Consider the following 23,964-nt stretch of genomic DNA (forward strand, 5'->3'; position numbering starts at 1 on the left):
TCCTGTAATAGCGTTGAAACCTCTCATAAAGTCTTATCATCACATCTCTAGAATAGTAAACGATCATGAAATGACTGTAATGTAACCATTTTCTTACAAAGTTAGGAACTGCCTAACTGGACAAAATATTGATAGAAGTGCAAGAGAAAATCTTATTTGGAATTGAATGAATGGAAATTGTTCCACCTTCAACTCCTTAGGTAATAAACCTACCATTATAAGCACTCAAGGACTTGGAACACCCAAAAAAAAAAGGAACTGATAGAGATTCCATTTTTTTTTTCTTTTTTAAAAATGATAACTTTCTCCACTTTTAATTAAAATTTAAAATAATTTTAAAAAACAAATCCAAACATGACCCAAAAATTGTAAACATAGAAGATGTTCTAACCCAATTATTTTTCATTTAACTCACTGGAATCCATCACATCTTCCCACTCACTCTCCAACTGAGGTTTTTTATCCCAATAAAAAATGAACAAATGCAGAGGTCGGAGGATGTCAGGTGGCTGTGGACTGTGGTGGAGTCAACGGGCTAGGCCTCCGCCTTGGCACCTTTGGGAGAGGTCGGAGTAGGTGGATTCCACACGTAAATAACGGAAGGTGGGGGGCTCAATTCTCAACAAGCAACTTGCAGTCACCACTCAAGTTCTTGGGATAAATGATATATTGCTTGTAGAGTGAGGAAACTTCATTCATGAAGCGAAGAATAAACTATTGTATCAATCAGTGAATGTCGGTGATGGTGACCTTCCTCAGGGGGAAAAAGGAAATGTAAAGGAGAAGGTTAAGGATTGTGATTGGCATTTTAATAATTTAACCATTTTTGTTAATATCCCACAAAACAATAGTACCTCTATGCCTATTCGACCTGTGGGTGGTGTGATAAAATTCCTTACAAAGCTGCCAAAACTATCCATAATTAACCAAATTTTGAATGGGAAAGCTGAAAGCTTTAATGATTTCCAGCAATGGGTAGTGGAATTTGGTACAAGTTTATTTTCAGGCGCTAAGACCTTCATTTTGGAAGTGGAGAAAATTACAAACCGACCAGACCCAACTGGGCACTTCACAAGTTTCAAATTCTTCTCAGGTTCTGGTACTGAGGGTACCTTATGATCACTCAATCATCCAAATGGATCACAAACAGAACCCATTCAGTATTTCTTGAATATTTTTCACTTGTTTTCTGACTTTTCTTGTGTTCATACTTGGGGTTGGTTTGCTTTATTTAAATGCTCTGCAGTGGTGAGACGTGAGATTTTTTAAAAGTTATGACATAGAAAACGATAAAGTTTACACATCTGGTCTGACAAAGATTGATGATTGAATGTTTTTGACATTCAAGCTTCAAATAATCTTTAATGTGAAATTCGTCCACTACTGTGCGTTTAAGTCGTCGATTTGATCTAAGATTTTGGCAGTATCTGAGGTTAATCAACCATTGGGTGGTCCAGATGATCCCATCAAATCTACCCTGCCAGTAACCCCACCTAAAATGTAGAAAAAAAATTCTAAAATCTACAGCTAGTTATCTTGGACCTTGGGTGCATATATTAGAAAAGTTGATTGCTTTTGCGTAGATTTCTAAGAAAATTCTTGCGTTTATTTTCTTGCTTTCTGTCATTTACATGACTGTTAAGTGTTAACTTATCACTCCCTTCAAACCCTTCTTGTTTTTTCCTCCAAACAAGGGAAATGGGATATTTTTAACTGGAATTCCTCTTCTTTTCCTTCAGATTCGAGACGGAGTGCAAGGAAGGAGACCAGATAGGTCAAGACATGTTTGGCTAAGATTTGAACCATCCGGGAGAATAATGAAGAAAAGTGCAGTAACTTCCCACAATTTGGGTTCATTTCCAAGCCCTGGAACATCCAATTATGGTGATGGCAGTGGGGGAGTTCCAAAGGGTTGGAGCTCAGAACGAGTACCCCCATCGGTGAATAGTGGAAGAAGGTATATCGGCGGTTCTACATTGATGCCATTCAATAGCGGAAGGGCATTGCCTTCCAAATGGGAAGATGCAGAGAGGTGGATTTCTAGCCCGGTTTCAGGGTATAGTGTTAACAAGAGCTCACTTGCTCAGCCTCAGAAACGAGCCAAGTCAAAGAGCGGTCCCCTTGGACTCCCAGGGGTTGCCTATAATCCCAATTATTCGCCTGCAATGCCAGTGTTTGATGGTGGGAGTGTGAGGAATTTCATGGGGCCATCTTCCCCTTTCTCCACAGGAGTGATGGTAGCAGAAGGCCTTTCTCTTCACTATGGTGCCGGCAATGGGGGACAGCCACATCCTGTGCCAAACGAACATAGTATGGAACGCTCAATTAGTATACCCGGATGGTCTGATTTTCTAAGTGAATCCTCATCGCCCAACTCCCAAGGTATAATGTTCTTCACTTGGTTTTCAGGTCTAAGGATCTCTTGCTCTGCATTCACAAGTATAGTTCCATGTTTTCCAGGCATTGGAATAATTACAGGATTGATCATGAATTCGTGATCATCTTCCTTAAGAATTGCATACGGAGTGGCAGTTAAGGCAATGCATATGTTCTACCACATTGTTTGATGTATTAGTCCATATTTGAATGACCATTTTCCAAAGGTTCTTTAATTGATAATGAGATCTGCTCTTCTCAATTATCTTACGATACCCGTTAGCCGATTTTGGCTTTACATTATGTTATTTATGCCCCCAGAAGACCCAATTAAAGTTGCTTGGTTCACCTGACCTTTGACCGCCTATGACCATAGACTGAGAGGCTGTGGTTAGATTAGATCATGCATCTGTAGAAATCCATTGATTAAAGAGTCATGTAGACTGGTTCTTGACTAGTTTCAATAATTTATGGAGCTTATGATATAAACCTGTTTTGCTGTGCGTAGCCTAAGAGTGATTTGGAAGAATTAATTTTTGGTTATGCATATTGAGAATAAGAAGAGTTAGTGCTGAATATCCAGTGGGTTTTTGGATATCCCATGGAAGTAGAATTAGTTCAGTGTGTTTTTCATGGCATTTCAGCTAGCAAGCTGATAAGTTTGACAGCAATACAGCACTATAATCACCTGAATGAAATAGAAATGAGGTCATTTCTTGAACTCCTAAAATTTCCTTATAATAAACTAGGGTTGGGATGATAAATAAATGGACTCCTTACATACTTTTGAAAGAACAAGACTGCATAGACTGATTCAATTTAATGCTGGTCCAGAGACCTGTTTGTTTCTAAATGGTGCATAATTTTGTCTTTACAAACAATAATTCTGAAGTTAGCTTGTAAATGTTGGATCAAATATACAGATGAGAAGCTTGGTGGCACCAAGGATGCAGAAACCATGGTTTCTCCAGTAGTTTCACGACGAGATATAGCCACTCAAATGAGCCCTGACAGCAACACCCATTCATCTCCCAAAGACAGGTTTTCATTTCCCCCTTCTCCCTTGCTGCCTACTTTGGAACAACAGACCCATTCTGTTAAATCGGAAGTCAGGGATGTGCAAGTGGACAAAGGAGTCACTATGATAAGGTGGTCCAAGAAGCATGGAGCAAAAACGACTATGAGGGCTCCCCCTGATGTTGAGGAAACGGATAAAAATGCTGCGGAAGCTCAAGCCTCATCTTGGGATATAGCAGAGCCATCGAAGAACATTTTGAAGTATGAATCTTTTCTTTGCATTTTTTTTCCCTCAACTACATACCACACTCATAAAACACTTATATTCCTTGATAAAATTATTGCCGAAATATGAATCATTATATTAGCTTTAACCCTTAACCACTAGGTTGAACTGACTGTGAGTTAACTGAACCTTTCTCATGATGATCAAGTAATTGGGCTCATATTAGAAAGAACCTGATTTATCAAAATAATTTGGACAGTTAGAAGATTGAAAATTTTCTGTTAGAGTGAACAACTCTCTCTGTTTTTTTTTTTAATTGATAGCATATAGCTTCCAAGATTTTGGTCACATTCCACATGGATTTTCAATCATGTTTGTACTGCTTCAATGAAGTGTATAGATCATTACCTAGAAACTGCATACTACTGAGCATTTGGATTCAGTTAAACCAAAGTAGTAGCCATCAAGGTTTTCATTCTTACTGAAGCTTTGCAGTTGAATCAATTGTAAATAGGTTCGAGGAAGAGACCATAGTCATATTGGTTTTTATGTCTTGTGCAGGCTCAAAAGAGAGGAAGCCAAGATCACTGCATGGGAGAACCTGCAGAAGGCAAAAGCTGAAGCAGCAATACAGAAACTCGAGGTTCACCCATACTCAACATGATGATAATAAACGATTTAGAGAAATTACCAAGGCATTTCTTGATAATCCATATTTTCCATGCAGAAAGTGTTCTTCTGATCTAATTTTCTTGTTCTTTCTTTTTCTGTTCTTGGTTCTAGTTCTACTTTGTGATATATGCTACAAAAATAATTCCCTAGAGGCAGGAGCATTCAAAGGTTTGATCTTTACTAACTTCAGAGGTTTGGTGCAGATGAAACTTGAGAAGAAGAGAGCAGCATCTATGGATAAGATCCTGAGTAAGCTGAGAATGGCTGAGATGAAAGCTGAAGAAATGAGAAGCTCAATATCAGAAAGCCAGGCCAATCAGGATTCCAAGACTTCCCACAAGGTTGCATCCTTCCGCAAGAATGTCCAGAAGGGTTCCCTGGGTGGTTGTTTTACCTGCCATGCAGTGTAATTCCTGCACTTTCAACTGCTGAGTTATCCAGGTAATTCCTAACCCAGAGTGTTTTTATGCTGTTTTCTTGGCTTCATTCATCCAAAATGATTTGGATTTCACAATTCCTAACTCGATCAACTATCCTTTAGACTAGTAGAAATTGGATTCTAAGTGGTACTGAAGTTTGAAAGCTCGTAAATGTATCTAGATTGCCATTTGCCACATTTTCTTATCTGGAAACTAGAAGATTGCCATTTTTTATTTTTTATGCTAAGAGTCCATAGATGTCACCAGCAACCATAATGTGAAACAGCAACCAGCTGAGAGAAGTTGCCTCAATTTTTATGTTACATTGTTGCAGCAGGTCTTGGAATCAGGAAATCTTTATCCAGAAATATTTTATTGACGTTATTATAATGAAAAGAAATAAAAAGATCAGCAGAAGCGCCTGCAACTGCCATAAGTTTTTTGGGTTCTCCTTACCTAGGGCTTCTTAGAACCGGATAATTACAATGTTTGTTACTTGAAATGATTGAATGCTGGGATGTTTTGGCAGGTGGATGGAACTGGAATTCAAGGTCGAAAAGTTAAAGCTTCTGTTTGCCCTACAAACTAGGTACCCAACACAATTCTTGTACTGCTTGAAGTGGCACTATACGCCCAGAGAGATTCAGATGAGATGTAAAATCCCTTTTGCGCAGCAGAACTTGATCAGTTTGCAATTTTCTCTCTTTTTATTTTTTCGACGCTATGATTCACAAAGCATACATTATGAGTATGTCTCTCATCTTGGAAATTCAGCCAACAGCATAATTACATGTCAGCCAAATATTTTTTTGTTTTCCTTTTTTGCTTTTGCCGCAGTGAAATTATGGAGAGTTAGTGGGAGGTGGGCTTCCTAGTCCTCAATGGCGATTCTGTTGTTTCAGGACAAGAAGTTACAAATAAAAATTCCTGACTGCCAATCATCCAGCAAGGTGGCCTAACATATATCAAGAACCGCTGGTTACGGTCCACCCATGTTTTTCCATGGTTTATCCTCACATCTGAGGTAGAGGGCCAAGAGCTCTTCAAACAAATTTTCAACGGAAATCAAAGTTTGCACCCACCATAGTTAGGATTTTTAAAATAAACACTTAACGAATAATTTTATGATTTGCATTGGAGTTGAAATACTTACCCATTGTGAATGCTGCCAAATTATATGTGAGTATTATAATTATAACCAAGATAAGGTATATCATACACGAGACCTAAGCATATCCGATGATGCTTTTCCATTGGGTTCAACTTAACTTTCTGGTCTGCTCAAAATTAATCCATCCTGCAACATGGCTTCCACACATTTTTAAACCAATATCCAGCACACCAGATGACTAATGGTTGTTAAAATGAAAATCCAACCACCAAATTTGAGTTACAACACCGTGACAATAATTGGAGTGTTCCCAAATTAAAATTAGTCATTGCATCAGAGAGCATATTCTATTGAAAAAGAACAATTGTCCGTCGCAGGTCAACAGGGATTATCTTGTACCTTCCCAGGGATGTTATCAAATGGAAACCTAACATGTTTGATTGTTCAATGAGAAACAATATGTCCAGGAATGTCAGGAGTCAACGCAGAAACATAAGTTCATTCGATGAAAAAGCCATATTCAATGTTTGTCCTGATAATTTTAAGAAATTCAGTAACCACAAGCCTCATGACATTTTGTTGAAACCCAAATAACATCTCTGGATCAGTCCAAGTTTTTCTGAAGCCACAACTCCACTAGTATGGTCTATACCTCCAATCTGCCCTTGAAGGTCTCCCTCCACCGATGCCATAACCCCACTGCAAAACCAAGAATGCAATATGTGATAGTTAGCCAGTAGTAGCTTAGCTCATAGGAAAGTTTGTTGCATTCACTACAGATAAACAAATAATAAATTCTGCAGTCTAGACAATTTATTTTTCGTTCTTTTTTTTTCCGTTCTAAAGAATGGATACAAAGAAGCACCTCAAAATCAATCTTTCAAAGGACACCAACCCTTATATTAGTAACTTATTTTACAGAAATGAATAAAGACAGCAGTTTTGGTGTTACAGTCAGAAGGAAGAAATTCAAACATATCCACATGAAAACTTGAAATTATTTTCATGGAAACACAAGTTCCCAATAGTATATTACCCCCTTGTAACAAATCTTGAGGAAAACAAATGGCTCACAAATGATACAGCAACAACAAGGGGGGCTCATCTCAAACAGTGTTCAGTCATTTAAGATGCCATCAACCTTTTTCAAGCAAAAGGCATTCAAACAGGCAAGCAAGGAGATACTTCTTAAAATATCAACACTCCATAAAACTTTCAAAAATATCCAAAAGCCTCTCGCAAGAAAAGGCTTACTTTATTCATCTCTACTAATGACAAGTCATATTTAGGGAATTAACTTTATATACTCACATCATCAAAATCCAGGCTTCCGTACATCCTTCCATAGGTGCGCATAGGACCACCAAAACCACCAAATGGTTCAGCACTATCCATCATGAAATTTCCACTGCTACCAGCATCATCAAGTGGTGTAGCCGAATCAATTGCAACCTGCTGTCCACAAGAAGATGGATGATAATTTTTAAAATACTTCCAACTGTATGTCATTTTCTTGTTTCTAAACCATATTTACCATATGCAAAAAGAACTTACATACAAGGATGACAGTTGTAACACATCAAGCAAAGCATGAACATCAACAGTTTTAGATCAAATCTTAATGGAAGGAACAAAAGAACGTGGTAGGTGTAAACTAAGGCTACAAGAAGACCAAACTTTAACAAAAATATGGCTTACATGTGAAGATGATAGTAGGATAAATTTTTTCAATCTGCCTGGAATTCAATTACTGAGGGCTCTGAAGGTATCCATCTCTCTTTGATTCAGAAGACATTAGATTAGAAAGGAGTTCCTTGTGTAAATCCCAACTATAATTGTTCACTCCCAACATTTTTGCTTTCTAACAACTGTTAGATCACAAGGTGCAAGAAGAAATATGAGTGGTTCAACTGATGCAAAAGAGAGGAAATGACCCTCAACTCCCGAGTTCACAAAAAGGTAGTTGATGTTAAGAAAGTTCTGGTTTATTCTATTGCTTAGATTATTAGATCAGCCAACTCAGAATTAGATTTTCACAGGAAGAACAGCAGTGGCCTTCGGTCCTAAAATTTCATTAAGGATTACATGGTTCCCTCAAGTTCCTCATCCATTCTTGACATTTGCACTCATGTGGTTGATTTATTGTGGTGAGCAATCCCTTTCCTCCCATGTACTTTTCTCTTTTCTTGACTAATATGATTTTCATTTCTCATAAAAGGGAAAGAAGAAAAATTTTATAATCTTATCAAAAGGAAAAAGAAAATATTGAGAAAAATAATGTTGTGTTCCCCTTGTATTAAGTGTGTATATAAACATATATATAAGTATCTGATATCAAATAATAGTTAATTTATTTTATTTAATGAATGATGCCAGAATAATGACATTGTTAAAGCAACAGAAAAATCTAGTCATAAGGATATAATAGTGAATTTGATCCCAGTTAGCCAAAATTTCCAAAAGGCCCAAATTCATGAATATCAACTTTGGCCTCATGCTTCATCTAAAAAGCAAGCCCTTGTGATTGTTGAATCCAATTAGGACAGAAAATACACTCAAAGGGAGTGATGAGATCTTGCCTATGCAGTAGGATTCAAAGGAAAGTTATCTGAACAGTGAGACCCAGGAAGACTACTACTTCTTTCTTTTTGAAAAATCAAAGAGGCGTTTGAAGCATATTTTCAAGCAGGGTCTGGATCGATAGGTAGAGGTTGGTCGTAGATCAGGCTGATCGAAGATCAGAAGTGGTCTGAACGATCAGGGTGCTTCATCTAAAAAGCAAGCCCTTGTGATTGTTGAATCCAATTAGGACAGAAAATACACTCAAAGGGAGTGATAGTCAAGAAGAATGACTCCCATAACAGCCAGACCTCACACAAAAAACACTGCTACAAAGGATTGATAGTCAATAGCAACTTCTATGATAACTGAACCTAACCAGTTACAAACACCTAATGGGAAAGTGGCTGTCATGACAAGTAATCAAATTGCATATTTGTCATAAATTCATGCCTTCTTTCAACCAGCAATGAACGCCCTATGCATTTACTTTAAGACCCAACTCTAGAGTGTAGATAATGCTCACACTCCATCCTACAAAGGAGTTAGATTATTTTAACTTTCCATTTACAAATGAAGGTCATATGACCAAATTTTCAGATATGCACAAAGGAAACAGTAAAGCATTTCCACATCGTTGAGACAGTTCAAGTACCCTAGCTTCATCACTTCTCTATTTGTACTATTCCATATTCTGATAGAATTTTAGATCCCTTATGGATAAAGCTTGTATTCTTCAGGCATTAAGCTATTTTAAGAACTATTGGGAAGTCACATATCGTGAAGAACCGTTTTTTAATGAGAATCATGATGAACAGATGGGGACTCACCTATCTTGATTCTTGATGTCATCTTTATTCTACCTAGATAAGCTTATTAATCTTCTTGTAAGAGGGTTTCAAACATTAGAGAATCAAGCATTATTAGGTATAAATATGAAACTGAGTAGCATATGGTGAGACATTTTGCGACTTCAAGTTCTTGGGGTTTTTTTTTACCAGAAACAATCAATTTGTTGGATATTGAGCAGAGTTAATTTGTCAGAAGAAGGGAAAACCAAAAAATTAAATAAATAGCATGGAGACGAGGAAGCCCTTCTTTTTTTTTAAAAGAAAAAAAAAAGAGAGAGAGAGAAAGAGAAACCTGATAATTTAATGTGTATATTACAAATGACAAATGAAACCTAATAAGTTTCATATTGACTTGAAGTTGCATGTACTTTTAATAAACAATAATTTATATATAAATAAAGAATGAAGACCCTTTCTTATATCAGTGACATAGACATCACCAAACTTTATAACTTTCAAGATCTATGATAATTATGTAGGTAAGACAAAAATGACCATTAAGCTTCCATTTCCATACCTGCTGTCCGCAAATCTCATGAGACCTTCGAGATACACGATCAGCTACACCATCTTCAGCAAAGGTTACAAAACCAAAGCCCCTATGGCCACTTCTCTTAGGATCCTACATAAAATGAATATTCCTCTGTTTTTAAGTTACCTTGAATCCATCTATTGGTGGTAGAATAATAAGTTTATCTCTAATTTACCTTGGGAACATAAACATCCAAAATACGGCCAAATCTACCAAAATACTGACGAAGATCTTCAGCGCTTGCTTCCTGAGGAAGCCTTCCAACAAAAATCTTTTTGCCCATTGCACGAGTAGATTCCCCTCCTAACCAACATGCAACAGAATTAAAAACAAAGAAATAATTGTGTTGATAAACAGTGCAAAACTCCACGTGCATACTTGAGAAGATGCTTACTTCCATAAACTGAGCCTGGATGGTCATACAAGGTAGGAGCACCTAGTGCAGCATATCTAGTTGCTGCAGTGATATAAGCATTGTATGCACCATATCCACCCTGAGGCACTCTGCTTACTGGCCTGAACTCCTCCTCCTGGCCACATAATATTGTAAATAAGAATAGACTATTTTTTTTGTGCATAAAATGAAGAAGTTCAACTCCTTTTTGATAGGGACACAAATACATAAAGATATGCATGCATGTGTGTGGGGATAGAGAGCGAGAGAGAGAGAGAGAGAGAGAGATGCAATCAAAAGTAAAGGCATAGAAGTGTTCGAAGTTGCCTTGGGGGTTGCTCGATCAACAACTACAGTAGACCCTCCCAGTTCATGAGTTTCAACCATCAAATTGTCCACAGATTCTGTAACATAGAAAAATAAAGAATTAACTTCTCAAACAAATAAAACCAAGTAAGAGATAACAACCTGGTTTCTATAAGGGGGAGCACTAACAACTAGATCTTAACCCTATCATTTGATTGAAATTAAGCATTCAAAGTGAAGTCTCCAGTGTATCATCCTATCCAACCAAAAATGAAAGTAATCTCCTGGATATTATTATAAACCCAAATGAGGTAAGTTACCTAGTACAAGGTTCCAGATTATACATAAATAGTTAGAATTTATCTAATGCAACCTCTTTGTGTGAACCCTGTTTGAAACCCTATATGTCTCTACCCTACCCTGCAGTAGTGAAATACTATTGATTAATATTCAAAAGAAGAGAAAGGACATCATAAAATACCATATAGATGCATATACTCAAGACCCCAAGTCAATTTTTCAAAACATAACAAAAACTGGACTTTTTTTTTTCCTTTTATAGGATTAACACAAAATGAACATGAGGTTGTCAAAAAAGAAAAGAAAAGAAAAATTACTTGCATCATTCAAAATATTAAAAATAAGGTGCCAAGGAAAATTTAAAATATATTGACCTGCACTTGCAAATGTGATAAACCCAATTCCACGATGCCCTTTTGATCCATGATCCTGCAAAACAATAAAAATAATTACAACTGGGAGTTTGGATGGCAGTCAGGATGAATCTTGCTGTCAAGGTGGATTTCTCATTATCCAAAAAAAAACACAAAGAATTGAATCATACCAAGATGAATCTTTCTGTTGAGGTGGATTTCTCATTATCCAAAAATAAAAAATAATTGCATCATATTAAGTTATTACATGAAAGCATATGCCATATAATGATACACGCATACATGCAAGTATGTACCTGTGAATGTTTATAAATATGTCAAGGTTTGACTCAGAGTGGGCGAGGAAGGGAGTGCTCACCTTTGGCATGTACAAATCCGTTATTTCACCATATGTCTCAAAATAACTGCAAGAAACAATCACATAGCACTATGGTAATTTCTTGCCATGGTTTACAGATCATGTTCAAAGCAAATAACCTAATGAACTTGTCAAAAAAAAAAAAAATCAATTATCAAGCATAAGAATATCAATTACCTTCGGAAGGCAGCCTCATTCACAGAGTCCGGGATCCTAGCCACGAATATCCTGGTGACCTTCTTAATGGGAGCTCGCATCATCTCCTCCTGCCCAAAGAAACCAGAAGAAACAAAATTTAAAAGAAAGGGGGGAAAGCAGTAGAAAGGTCTGCAACGACAATCTATTTAACTTAGACAATTTGAAATTTATAAAGCATATATATATATATATATATATATATATATATATATACATAGATAGATAGATAGATAGATAGATAGATAGATAAGTAGATAGATAGATAGATAGATAGAGAGAGAGAGAGAGAAAGAGAGCAACCTTAGGTGTTGCCACTTTCACTTCCAACATTCTGTTTCCAAGAAAATGCTCACTTGATAATACTTTCTGTAGCCAAAAGAACATTTCAGACATGAGAAATCATCTTTATTTTAAATAAGTAATCAAACATACTACAAATCCCAAAGGGAGAAATCCTAATACACAAGGAGGACAGAAGGAAATTGAAAGGGAAGCAAAATAAATTTATAAACACATAAATGAAAAAGAAGAGAAAAGCAAGAAAAAGCAAAGAACAGCCATCCTGAACCAACAACCAAAAACCTAGAGGTGGAAATAGGCCATGCTTGTGCCGATTCTGCATTGTGCCAAGGAAGAGAATTCTAAAAATCTATTCAACTTTAACAGAACCTGTTAAATAATTGGATCAGAATTCTCTCACAAGGATACAACCCATTTGTTACATGAGTAACACAATACAACTCGGATAACCTTTAGAATAAATAGGTAAAATTAGATTGGGTCAAATTACGTCAGAATTGACCTGCACAACCTGTTAACATATATATTGACCAATATGATTACTAACGCATTCAACACAATTATGATCCTTTTTTATGGGTAACAACACAATTATGATCCATGCAACATGTTTAATACTCTAAACCTATATAAATAGATATGGTTTGGAAGGAGATTTTGAAGGAAGCTAAGTGGTGCTAGGATAACATAAAGTTTAAGGTGGGGAAAGGGACTAGAGTTAAATTTTGGACTGACCAGTGGTGTGGCAACACGGCGCTGTCCCAATCTTTCCCCTAGCTTTTTCAGTTGGCGGTCCACAGGAATGCAACGGTCAATGAGATGTGGGACCCAAGCAGTGGTCAAGGAGGTTGAAATATTAGATTTCATAGAGACTTTAATGATTGGGAGCTGGACTTGATTAGAGGATTGCTTAATATGCTCAGGGACTTCAGGATAACTTCAGAGGAGGACTGTGATGTCCCACATCGGATAGGGGAGAATGTTCCTGGCGCTATATATGTAGAGACTCCTCTTAACCAAGTAGACGCGTTTTAAAGCCGTGAGGGCCCTCTTGGGCCCAAAGCGGACAGTATCTACATGGTTGGGTGCGGGTCGTTACAAATGGTATCAGAGCCGATCCCCGACCCTGGTGTGGGGGTTTGTTTGGCTCCGTAAGGGGTGTTTGTTTGTTTGGCCATGCAATCCGATGAGACACAACGAGGACGTTGTGTCTGCATGGGGGGGTATTTGTGATGTCCCACATCGGATAGGGGAGAATAATCCTGGCGCTATATATGTAGAGACTCCTCTTAACCAAGTAGACGCGTTTTAAAGCCGTGAGGGCCCTCTTGGGCCCAAAGCGGACAGTATCTACATGGTTGGGTGCGGGGGTCGTTACAAGGACGTTGTGCTTTGGAAAAGGGGGGGGGGGGGGGGGTCATGGCAAATATGGGGTGAAGGTTGCCTACAAAGGGCTGGATGTTATCAATGCATGCGCCTTTCCGTCTAAATGCATTTGGGTGGACAAGGTCCCAACCAAAGCGGCCTTTTTTGCTTGGGAAGCCGCGTGGGGGAAGATTTTCACCTTGGATAGGCTTCAAAAAAGGGGTTGGCAGCTCCCTAACCGCTGTTTTTTGTGTGGTTGTGAAAAGGAATGTGTAAATCACATTCTTTTACATTGTATAGTGGTAAGGGCCCTATGGGAAATCGTCTTAGCCCTTGTTGGGGTTCGGTGGGTGTTCCCAGAGTTAGTGAAAGAGGCGTTATTCAGTTGGAAGGGCTCCTTTGTGGGGAAAAAAAGGAAAAAAATTTGAAATTCTATCCCGTTGTGTATTTTATGGACAGTATGGAAGGAGAGGAATAGATTAGCATTTAAGGGAGGTGTGTTAGATATACAAAAACTCAAAAATTCTTTTGTATGTACCTTGTGGAGTTGGGCTAGGGTGTATATTGGAGAGGAGTCCTCTTCACTCTTAGGCTTTTTGGAGTGGCTAGCGGCCACTTAAGGGTGGGTAAGGGTGCTTGTTTTTTGTGTTCTTGTTTTAGGCTGATTTGTATACTCCCTGTATGCTTGGTGGCCTTTGCCCTTTAATTTATTTGTGTTTATCTATCAAAAAAAAAAAAAAAAAAACCTATATAAATAGATATGCAACTGTTTTATAAATTGATCTATTGAAAAATATAATAACATTAATGTAAATTATTCAATAGCAGCTGTTATTTAAAAAAAAATTCAAATATATAATGTGATATGAGACAAAGGGATCACATACAGGACAAATCATAATAGTGCAACACGACACCATAACTAAATGGATAGCAGGTTAGATCGCAATATAACCCACAAGAGCCAATTAGTTAAATAGGTCAAAACGGATTGAGTGGTTTGAAACTCCCAACTCCAACCTGACCCTTTAATAAAAGGGTGAGACAGGTTGACACAAACTTCCCAAAACCTGCTAATTGTTTGTTGGGTATGAGTTGTGTTCACAGGTAAAAAGATCAATCCTCTGAATAAGAAAACAACATTAAACTACATGTGCATAGATTTACATACCCATCTGTTCAATACTTACCTGATGAGGAGCCAAACTCAGCTATAACAAATAAGAAAAATATTTTATGGTAGAAACTGAATTACAACAAACCCTAAACTTGCTATTACCTTTGCATCTTCAACTGATGCAAAAGTTACATATCCAAAACCACGAGATCGGCCAGTGGATCGCTCCTACATCATTGAAAGAAAAACAAAAGCCTTGTTAAAAATAAAAAATTAAAAAAAATCCCAAAAGTTTCTCTCAAATTTTAAACTATCCACATGAGATAAAATGCAGTAACCAATAAAACTATTTTAACTGTTTTCATATTCCTTGATTTGTCACATAGATTAAACTACAACGCTTGAATTCTAATTCTTCTGTTTTCTTCCTCATGAATTCCATACTCAAAATTAAAAAAAGAAAAAAAAGGGGGCAAAAGAACCTCACCTTCATCACAATAACGTCCTTCAATTCTCCAAATTTGCTCATATAATCCCTCAACCCATCCGTATCCACATCCCATGGGATTCCCAAAACCTATGATGCAGACATCACAAAACAAAGTAAACAAATCATAATCATGAAGCAAAAATTACAGGCATTTGCGTCAAATTTTTCCAGAAACAAAGAAACGAAACAGCAGCGCAAAAAACTAACCACAAGCTTGTTATCCATGGTAATCGAGAAGAGGATACAAGGAATGAAGAAGCAGAGCGAGAAACCCTAAGTTTCCGGTAAGAGAAACACTCAAAATTCGCTCTCGGCACTCGCGTTCTCACCACACTCTCTCTATATCTCTCACACTCGCCTCCTGCACACAATAAGCACACCTCTTTCTCACACACATACAACATCATCGTCATCATCATCATCATCATATACCAAATCAAACTCACCATTTTCCTCAAATGAAAGAACAACAGGAACAAGAACAATAATAAGAAAATTAGGGTTTTCACACTCACTGACCTTTTCGATTCCCTCAGAAAAAAACCCTAAGGCAACCAGATCGCTCCCCCTCTCTCTCTCGCTAAATCCCTCTCGCTCTCGCTCTCCGCCGCTCAGCAACTTCTCCGCCCAAGGCCCTGATCCATCTAAGACCCCTCTCCGCCTTTTCCTTTATTGCACCCCGAGGGCCCGACCTTGCTTCCGCTACGTTTGCTTACCCATATTTATCTCTTCCACCAATAGAAACGCGCCACGTCAGCTCTCCTTTCTGTCCAACTGCCACTGTTTACGGGGCTATGCTATCCTAAGTATTAAAAATATTAAAGATTTTTTATTTACTATTTATTGTGATTTTTGAAGTAATTTTTTTTTCTTTAATTTTGAAAAGCCAACTATCCTCTTTTATTCATACCTTAATTTGGTTGTGATCATACTAGATTATGTATTATTCATACTTGAATTCAAAATATTATTTTAAATATAATTTTTTAAAAATGATGAAAGTTCATGCTCATCATACTAACATTCTTATTCATAAGACCTTACAACAAGCATATTATCAAACCTTAAAATAGATTACTTGGCTACATAAGTGAAAATGTTAATGCAAAGATCGAACATACCAAGCCCATATATGACACAATGGTCAATGTCATTATCAATCCTCATAATGACCATGATCCTGGTTAGAAGAGTTTAAAAATCTATAATCTCATCACGATATTATTTTTCTTTCACTATCATGATCGGAATTTCATACATATGTATGTAAGAACATTATACTAAAAAGGAATCCTATAACCATTCATAATTATAGTTACTAGAAATTTCTCTAACATGTCATTTTTCAAACTTCCAACAACAAACACTTCATTGATTTCCTCGGATGACTCGTATGATAAAAAGTGGATAAAGACCAAAAAATATAATTAAATATTACTAAGTTGTTGCTTAGTCTTTTCTAATTAACAATTGGACCCCAAGATCCACTTAAAGAAAATGACTCCTTATTTGCCATGAATATTATTTAATAATGATCTTACCATAGTTTGATGAATGTGGTTGACCTCAACTATGGTCAAGTAGCTTACTACCGATAGAGATAGTTTTAATCTAGAATTTCAAAGTAAGACATATCTTTGATATGGGAGTTCATACTTGACATAGTTCCAAGACCAAGCATGCCTTGGTATGATAATAGGGTAAGATACATTTTTGACAAGAGTTTGTTGGTCATGTGACAACCAACAACTTGTTAGGTCTTTGTAGGACATTTCATTGTGATTGTGCGTTTCTCATCGAATTACTATAGATTTTCATTGATCGAGTTTTTTCATTATTTAGGATTATCTCAATTACAAAAGTTATATACTTCAACCACATCACAAACTTTGGTAACATGACCCTTCAACAACTTCATCTCTAGTGCACAAGAGTGAGCAAGTGAGTGAAAATGATGGTAGCAAAGGATGAGAATAAGACCTCATTTTCCTATTGGATTTTGATGTTTTCATGTATTTGTTTTTGTTTTTTGTTTTTTATTTGTATTTATTTATTTATTTTGCGCTTGGGGTCTATTGGGTAGTATGATTTTGAGTGCAAAGGCATTTTAAGACTTCTTGGTAGCATCACTTTGGTGTGAGATGTTCCTATAGATGCAAGTTTGGCTAATTAGCCTTCAGTCCAAGTCTAGGCAAGCTTGCAAACTTCGGGCCAAAGCATGGCAAGCAAAAAAGGGCTTTAAAAAGAAATTATATCCTATAAAAATATTGTCCTTACATTCGGTGCTAATGGAGTATGGAATTAATTGATATGTTAAATAAACCCTTCTAGTCTCTTCCTACGCATGTTCATCTACTTTTCCTTTTCTATATATATATATATATTTATAGAAAAAGAAAAAAAGGTAATAAAGAAGAGAATAATTTTGTCATTTGACATTACTTTTTATTGGACAAAGAAAAAGTGCCAGAAAAGTTTAGCCAAATGTATTTAAGTAGGTTAAAAGAGTGCTTTTAGCAAAGGAAAGCTTGTTTGCAAAGCTGCTCTTTGTTTATGAGTTTTTCTCCTCTTGTTTATTTACCTACACCTGCTATTGGAGCCCACATCATTTCTATCCAAAGGGCTCAAAGCTTCAATTCTCAAATGCAACGCTCTGAGAAAAACAATACAACTTGATGACACTTGAAAGAGGCTAACCTTAAGTGATAGGCAAATAGAAAGAATCGTATGTCTTGTTTAATAAACAATTAATGCACTCTGCTTTCTCAATTGAAATTACAGAAACTTAATTACACTAAAGTTTTTCCTGTGTAGGGTAACATAGTCAAGGTGTTGGGTCATGGTGTGGGAGAAACAGGGCTGGGGATCCCAAGCGGGTAGAATTGACATAATCTTGGGGGCCATGAGCTGAAACACCAGGGACTATAAGTCCCAACACCCTAAAGAATCTGAGGAACCACCCTTCTGTGTACTCTTTTCCCTTTGAGCGTGCAATAGTGAAGCTTCTTATCAACTCCCGCATGGCATTTAAGGTCTTGGGCATGGCCATCAATGGAGAGAAGTAGTTCTTGTTTGGTTCTTCTGCAACAATCTTTAACCAAGGACAATGAAAGTAACACATGGGCCTTTGAATAATTCTTCATTAATTATTACTGATATGCGGATTCAGTGGGAGAAAGCTACTTACCTTTCCTTCATAGGAGCTGTTGAAGTAGAGGCACGTTCCGAAGTGCTTAAACATAAGGGCCGTGTCGTCATAGGGCAACCTAGGCACCAAATCGTTACAGTAAACAAACCTGAAATATGGAATACTGTGCTTTTTCAGCTGCTCTGTGATGAACTCCCCAAACTTCTGGTCTCCAACCCTGGGCTGCCCGAATGCGTATACGCCTAGGAGTCTGTCCAGCATCCATCCCTCCTCGTGCAACACCAAAACCGCCGGAAAGAGGATGGCCAACGCCGCACCCAAGCTGTGACCCGTCACCAAAAATTTTGTTTGATCGCTTGCCTTCAAGTGTTCCCTCAGCATTTCCCTAATGGCATAGTAAGCCACCTGTGGGCGGCTATCGTCCTGTTTGATTTCCTTAGGCCAACCCAGGTTCTTTTTTAGGCCCAGAGCTTTCATAAATCCCCCATGAATATTCCCCACACCGGGGATTTCATACCAAGAGAGATCAAAGTCAGTACACCATGCATCCGCGTCGAATGTTTCAGTACCTCTAAAGGCCACTATGATGGTATCGCTGCCACCATTTTTATCGCGAAGTATGAAGGCTTGTGTCGTAGCCTTATGTTGATAGTCTGAGAAATTAACATTGCATTTATGTAAGTCCAAGAATAAAACCATGGCAATTAATGAAAATACAAGATCAAGGTTTCTTTATCTTACCATTCCAGAAATCAAAAAACCCCAAAAATTCCATCTGTAAAACAGCAGAAATTTTACATCAAGGTCTAGATACTCCATGTGATCACCAAAATCTTCCTCGAGAACAAATTTTTTCTTCCAGAACGATTGTAATACTACTATTTGATGGCCTATAGATCTTTGAAAGGTGCATAAAATCCAATCCTGGAAAGAAAAAATATAAGATAAAATATGAAAATCATTATACCTTCCATTGATCTTCTACTGTAGTTTTGATATAGGCTTCATTCTCATAAGATGCCTTAGCAGACATAATAGAGAGTGCTGCATGGTATCTGCTGTCTCCTGGTTTGATGCTTTTATCTAACTCCACTCGCCTGTCTAGATGCCCATTGAATGATAAGAAAGTCGACGACGTTTTGTCCGGCCATTGGATATTTCCTATACAACATTAGCTCATCCATATTTTGAAGGCATTCAGTAAAACCTAATACTTTTTTTTTTTTGATAAGCAAACACAATTCATTAAAGAAAAGGCTGTCAGTAAAACCTAATACTTAATGACTTAAAAAATAATTTACAATTAAACTATGCATTACTTCATCAAACATAATTAATATGTTTAATAACTTAAATTAAATGGTTGAAGTTACAGTACTAAGAGTACTCGGGGAAATTAGCTTGGCCTGAGCTGTAAAGTTGACTTGATGGGAAAGGTCAAGTGCAGAGGGTAACCTGACCCATCATCATACTATGTCTGTATCGATTATCAAACAACCAGTGCACATGTACTGGTACCAGTTCATAAGCATTTGATAGAAAATCCATCTGAGATCATGGATCGAAGGATGGGATCATCACTAACCTCTAAAGCAATTGAGCAAGAGCATACGAAAGTTGCCATTACTTGAGGAAAGGTTCAACCCCGTCTCAAACTTTGATCCAAACCATGACAGTGGCTTTGCCACAGACTGCAGAAACTTCTGAACCAAGATGGAGATGAATATGATCCATCTTCGCTTGAAAGTCGACTCCACTCCCTTCTGAGAGTCCACAAAATTTTCCTTCCCTTTGTCACCGGGGAACAAGATGCGAAAGAGTTGAAAGAAACTCACTTCCTCTGGTGTCAGCAGTACGCACTCGCTGGAGAATTCGTTGTTGCATTCCTTAGTAGCCATGGCAAGGTTGTTGCAGAAAGGAAAGAAGAAAGTGGGAAGACTAGTGAGATAAATTTTCTCCTTGCCTCAGCCCCACATAGGAACCGCATTATAAAGATGCGCTTTTGATTTGAGGCGTCCAATTAACTCCACAATCTATTCATGTGGACCCATTTTCTTCAATTTATATCAATGCTACTTTCCACGTGTTCGATCGATCCAAGAGCTCTTCCCTTGATTTTCCCTAAAACTTAGGGTTGGGCTTCATCAAATAGTCAATTGAAAAGGAGAAGACCATGGGCAAAATAAAGAACCGGAATTGTCAGGAAATAATAAAGGAGACATTTGGGTGGGTGGGTATTGAGTGAAGATCAAGAAATTAAGAGCAAGCATATTTGGTCACTGAACCTGAAACTTACAAGGAACACCTTTTATCAATTTTTGACAAAAAAAAATAATTTTTTAGGTCGTGTGAGAAATAATTAAAAATATGAAAAATTCTTTATAAATTGACGTGAAAAACTTTTTGAAAAATGATCGATTAGGGAATGGAATCATTGCAGTTCTCAAAATGGGGCCACCGGGCCAGTCTGTAAGGCACCATGTGTTTATGTGCTGGCTATCACGTCTGCAATTATCTACAAGGGCCTCAAGTATTGGAGCTTACCTTGGTAGGGAATTAGGGATATGAGACCGAGACTTACCCTCGTCATCTAGGTAGGGCCACACTCATTTCTGTGGAGAAGGCCATTTTTAATGGCGATGACTGATGACTGATGAACGGCCTGATTGGGATGTTTCCATGTGAAACTCGATGTGATGAACATTGTTATTATAATGTTGAAGACTTTATGATTTGGTTGTTTTATGCTAACTTTAGTTTAAATTTAATTATAAGTGTTCTTTCACGCTTTTCAAAAAAGTGGTCTTGATTTGATTTGAACATGTTATTTTGATTGAGTTACAGAAATTTATAATAAAAACTCGCTTAAAATAATTTTTAAACTCAAAAGCATGTTTGCTAATTTTTTTAATAGAAAATAAATTTTTGAAATTTTGTATTTTTTAAGAATATTTTAAGGTGTCTTAAGTTGCTATTTTAAGATTGTTATCAATTATACTATTATAAAGAATGATTGAAAACAAAATATGATGAATAAAATTTATTTTTAAAATATTATTTGGAAACACATAAGTAAGATGGACAACATTCAAAGTTTCCAAACATATTTTCATTTTATAAAATATGAAAAAAATTGTTTTTTAATTATTAGTAAGAACTATTTTTTTTTAAAATTGTTTTGAAAAAACATTATTCTAAGATATTTTCAATATTTAGTTCTCAATTTTTATCAAACACTATTTAAAATTCTTTATTGGAGAAGCATAAAAACAATTCCCTCATCACAAAATCATCATTTGTGGTAACGGCAATCCGGTTCCAAACTACCTTTTTAATCACCTATTTTTCTTATTAAAAGGAAAAATGTAACTTGAAAAACAATTACTTATCTTGAAAACGTCTCTATCACTGTCACCTAATGTCAGGTTATAAAGAAGAGACTGAAAGAGATTCATACATTAGCTTGTAGGGTAGTCTTAGGTGATGGAGGATGAGAGTTAGGCCTAATTTGCTTGGGGATTTATTATTATTATTATTATTATTATTAATTTTTATGTTTTTTGGCATTTTTTTCATGGTTGAAAACTTGCTTACTAGGGTGGATTTGGTCCCCATCCACAAATTTAAAAAAAAGGTTTTTTATGTTTTTATTTTTTTATTTTTTACTAATATACTATATAAATCCCCGCTTCTTATAGATAGAAGAAGAATTTATCTTTTTGTCACTATATTGTACTATGTGACTCATATTGAGTGAAAGATATATGGAGAAAAATGGGTAAATGTCGAAGTGGAGTGGAACAAAGGGAGCAAACCCCCCTCATGGTACGATTCAGGGATATTTTTGGAATTTCATTACCTGAGAGTTAGTATAAATACCCTTTTATGTAACCCTAATTAGAGATATAGTGAAAGTCTTCTTCCCTATTCTCGTGAATGTAGATAATCTATCGAACCACATTAAATCTGTGTTTTTTCTTTTCGTTTTTTTTTTCTAATCTTTTACCAGGAATAGTTGCATGAAAATCAATAATTGGTATCAGAGCACCAGGTTTGATGTCTGGGATTTCTTTTGCAAAGTTCGACATAGTCAAGTTCGATGGATCTGGGAATTTTGGTATATGGTAGAGAAAGGTTAAGGATTTGTTAGTGCAGCAAGGTATGGTGAAGGCATTATACAGAAAACAACCAGAAGGAATGAACGAGATGGATTGTAAGGATTTGGAAGTGAAGGTTGTGACAACTATCAGACTTTATTTGGTTGATGACGTGATATACCATGTCATGGATGAGGAATCGCCAATAACAATTTGGTTGAAATTGGAAAGTCAGTATATGTCTAAGTCGTTGACGAACAAGTTGTGTCTTAAGTAGAAACTGTATGGTCTTAAGATGGTAGAAGGCTTAGATCTAAGCCAACATATTAATGTGTTCAATCAGATCATAAGTGATTTGAAGCGAATTGATGTGAAGTTCGAAGATGAAGACAAGACGTTGATGTTACTGAATTCCATTCCTGTTTCTTCTACGTATGAAAATTTGGTTACAACTCTGATGTGGGGGAAAAAAACTCTTGATTTGGAGGAGATCATGAGTGTTATTTTAGGATTCAATCAGAGGAAGAAAGTCAATGATGAGAATTCTCAGGGTGAAGGGTTTGTGGCAAAGAGTAATTAGGAACGTGGGAGAAACAAGTTCCGGAATGGATCGAGTAACAATAAATCTCGATCTAAATCCAGGAAAAGAAATGACGTACAATGTTATAAGTGCAGAAAAATGGAGCACATGAAACAAGATTGTCCAGAAAAAAAGAAAATGGACTCAGTATAGGAAAATAAAGAGGGTTTATCAAAGTCTGTGAATGTGAAGAAGACTTAAAGAGTGGTGATGGTGATATGCTGTCAGTTTCATTTAGTTCAGATCATCTTATAGATTCTTGGATTTTGGATTCAGCATGCTCTTATCATGACACCCAATAAAGATTGGTTTAACACATACAAGTCAGTAAATTCTGGTTCTGTTTTGATGGGTAATGATGTTTCATGTAAAGTTGTTGGAATAGGGAATATCAGAATTAAAATGTTTGATGGTGTTGTTAGAACGTTGTGTGATGTTAGACATGTACCTGATTTAAGGAATAATCTAATTTCTTTGGGGACTTTAGATTGTAACAGGTTTAGTTACAAGTCTATAAGTGGAGTAATGAAGGTGAGTAAATGTGCTATGACAGTGATGAAATGGCAGAAACTAGTAGGAAATATTTATAAACTGCTAGGTACCACAGTTGTAGGTGGAGTTGCAACCGCAAAGTCTGAGTCAGACAATACAGTCTTGTGGTATATGCTGTTAGGGCACATAGGTGAGCATGGGATGATGGAGCTTCATAAGAGAAATCTCTTGAAGGGTATCAAAACATGTAAACTTAATTTCTACAAGTATTGTGTTTTTTGGAAACAAAATAAAGTGCAGTTCAAGACAGCCACACACAAGACAGAGGGGTTTCTTGACGATTACTCACGAAAGGTTTGGGTGTACTTCATGTGGCTCAAGTCAGATACGTTTGCCAAGTTTAAATTGTGGAAAGCTGAAGTAGAAAACCAAACAGGGAGGAAGATAAAATGTCTCAGGTTAGATAATGGTACTGAGTATACAGATTCAAAATTCACAAAATTGTATGAGCAACATGGGATTAAGAGACACTTCACAGTACGTAAGACACCATAACAGAATGGTGTAACAGAAATGATGAATAGAAGAATGGTTAAAAGAGCTTGGTGTCTTAGATTGAATACAGGGCTTGAAAAGAAATTTTGGGCAGAAGCAGTGAACATGACATATTACTTGATCAACA

At 36.8% G+C, this 23,964-nt stretch overlaps 3 protein-coding genes across 6 annotated transcripts; 1 reads left to right on the top strand and 2 right to left on the bottom strand.

Annotated features, from left to right (window-relative positions):
* The first annotated feature begins 1,074 nt into the window (after positions 1-1,074).
* Positions 1,075-5,527, top strand: LOC117918023. Of its 2 annotated transcripts, none has more exons than XM_034834549.1 (6): positions 1,075-1,093; positions 1,740-2,382; positions 3,300-3,654; positions 4,181-4,262; positions 4,495-4,732; positions 5,240-5,527. In XM_034834549.1, exons 2-5 carry the CDS (start codon positions 1,818-1,820, stop codon positions 4,699-4,701), a joined length of 1,209 nt encoding a protein of 402 aa, XP_034690440.1. In that variant the 5' UTR covers positions 1,075-1,093; positions 1,740-1,817; the 3' UTR covers positions 4,702-4,732; positions 5,240-5,527. The 2 variants fall into 2 exon arrangements, with proteins under 2 accessions (XP_034690440.1, XP_034690438.1); XM_034834547.1 differs by lacking the exon at positions 1,075-1,093 and adding an exon at positions 1,551-1,637.
* A 599-nt stretch (positions 5,528-6,126) lies between these two features.
* LOC117918024 (RNA-binding protein Musashi homolog 1) lies at positions 6,127-15,627 on the bottom strand. Of its 3 annotated transcripts, none has more exons than XM_034834552.1 (14): positions 15,485-15,627; positions 15,173-15,326; positions 14,963-15,052; positions 14,638-14,703; positions 11,994-12,059; positions 11,673-11,761; positions 11,496-11,541; positions 11,138-11,192; positions 10,485-10,561; positions 10,158-10,293; positions 9,939-10,066; positions 9,749-9,853; positions 7,133-7,273; positions 6,127-6,520 (listed from the first exon to the last, which is right to left on the bottom strand). In XM_034834552.1, the coding sequence occupies exons 2-14, from the start codon at positions 15,188-15,190 to the stop codon at positions 6,458-6,460; spliced, it is 1,080 nt and encodes a 359-aa protein (XP_034690443.1). In that variant the 5' UTR covers positions 15,191-15,326; positions 15,485-15,627; the 3' UTR covers positions 6,127-6,457. The 3 variants fall into 3 exon arrangements, with proteins under 3 accessions (XP_034690443.1, XP_034690441.1, XP_034690442.1); XM_034834550.1 differs by having other exon boundaries at positions 15,173-15,347; XM_034834551.1 differs by having other exon boundaries at positions 15,412-15,627.
* Positions 15,628-17,641: 2,014 nt separating this feature from the next.
* Positions 17,642-20,176, bottom strand: LOC117919046. The gene is made up of 5 exons (XM_034836089.1): positions 19,699-20,176; positions 19,081-19,274; positions 18,855-18,888; positions 18,153-18,766; positions 17,642-18,056 (listed from the first exon to the last, which is right to left on the bottom strand). The coding sequence occupies exons 1-5, from the start codon at positions 20,009-20,011 to the stop codon at positions 17,790-17,792; spliced, it is 1,422 nt and encodes a 473-aa protein (XP_034691980.1). The 5' UTR covers positions 20,012-20,176; the 3' UTR covers positions 17,642-17,789.
* Positions 20,177-23,964: the final 3,788 nt, after the last annotated feature.

Source organism: Vitis riparia, chromosome 7, assembly GCF_004353265.1.
Source record: "Vitis riparia cultivar Riparia Gloire de Montpellier isolate 1030 chromosome 7, EGFV_Vit.rip_1.0, whole genome shotgun sequence".
Lineage (NCBI taxonomy): Eukaryota > Viridiplantae > Streptophyta > Magnoliopsida > Vitales > Vitaceae > Vitis > Vitis riparia.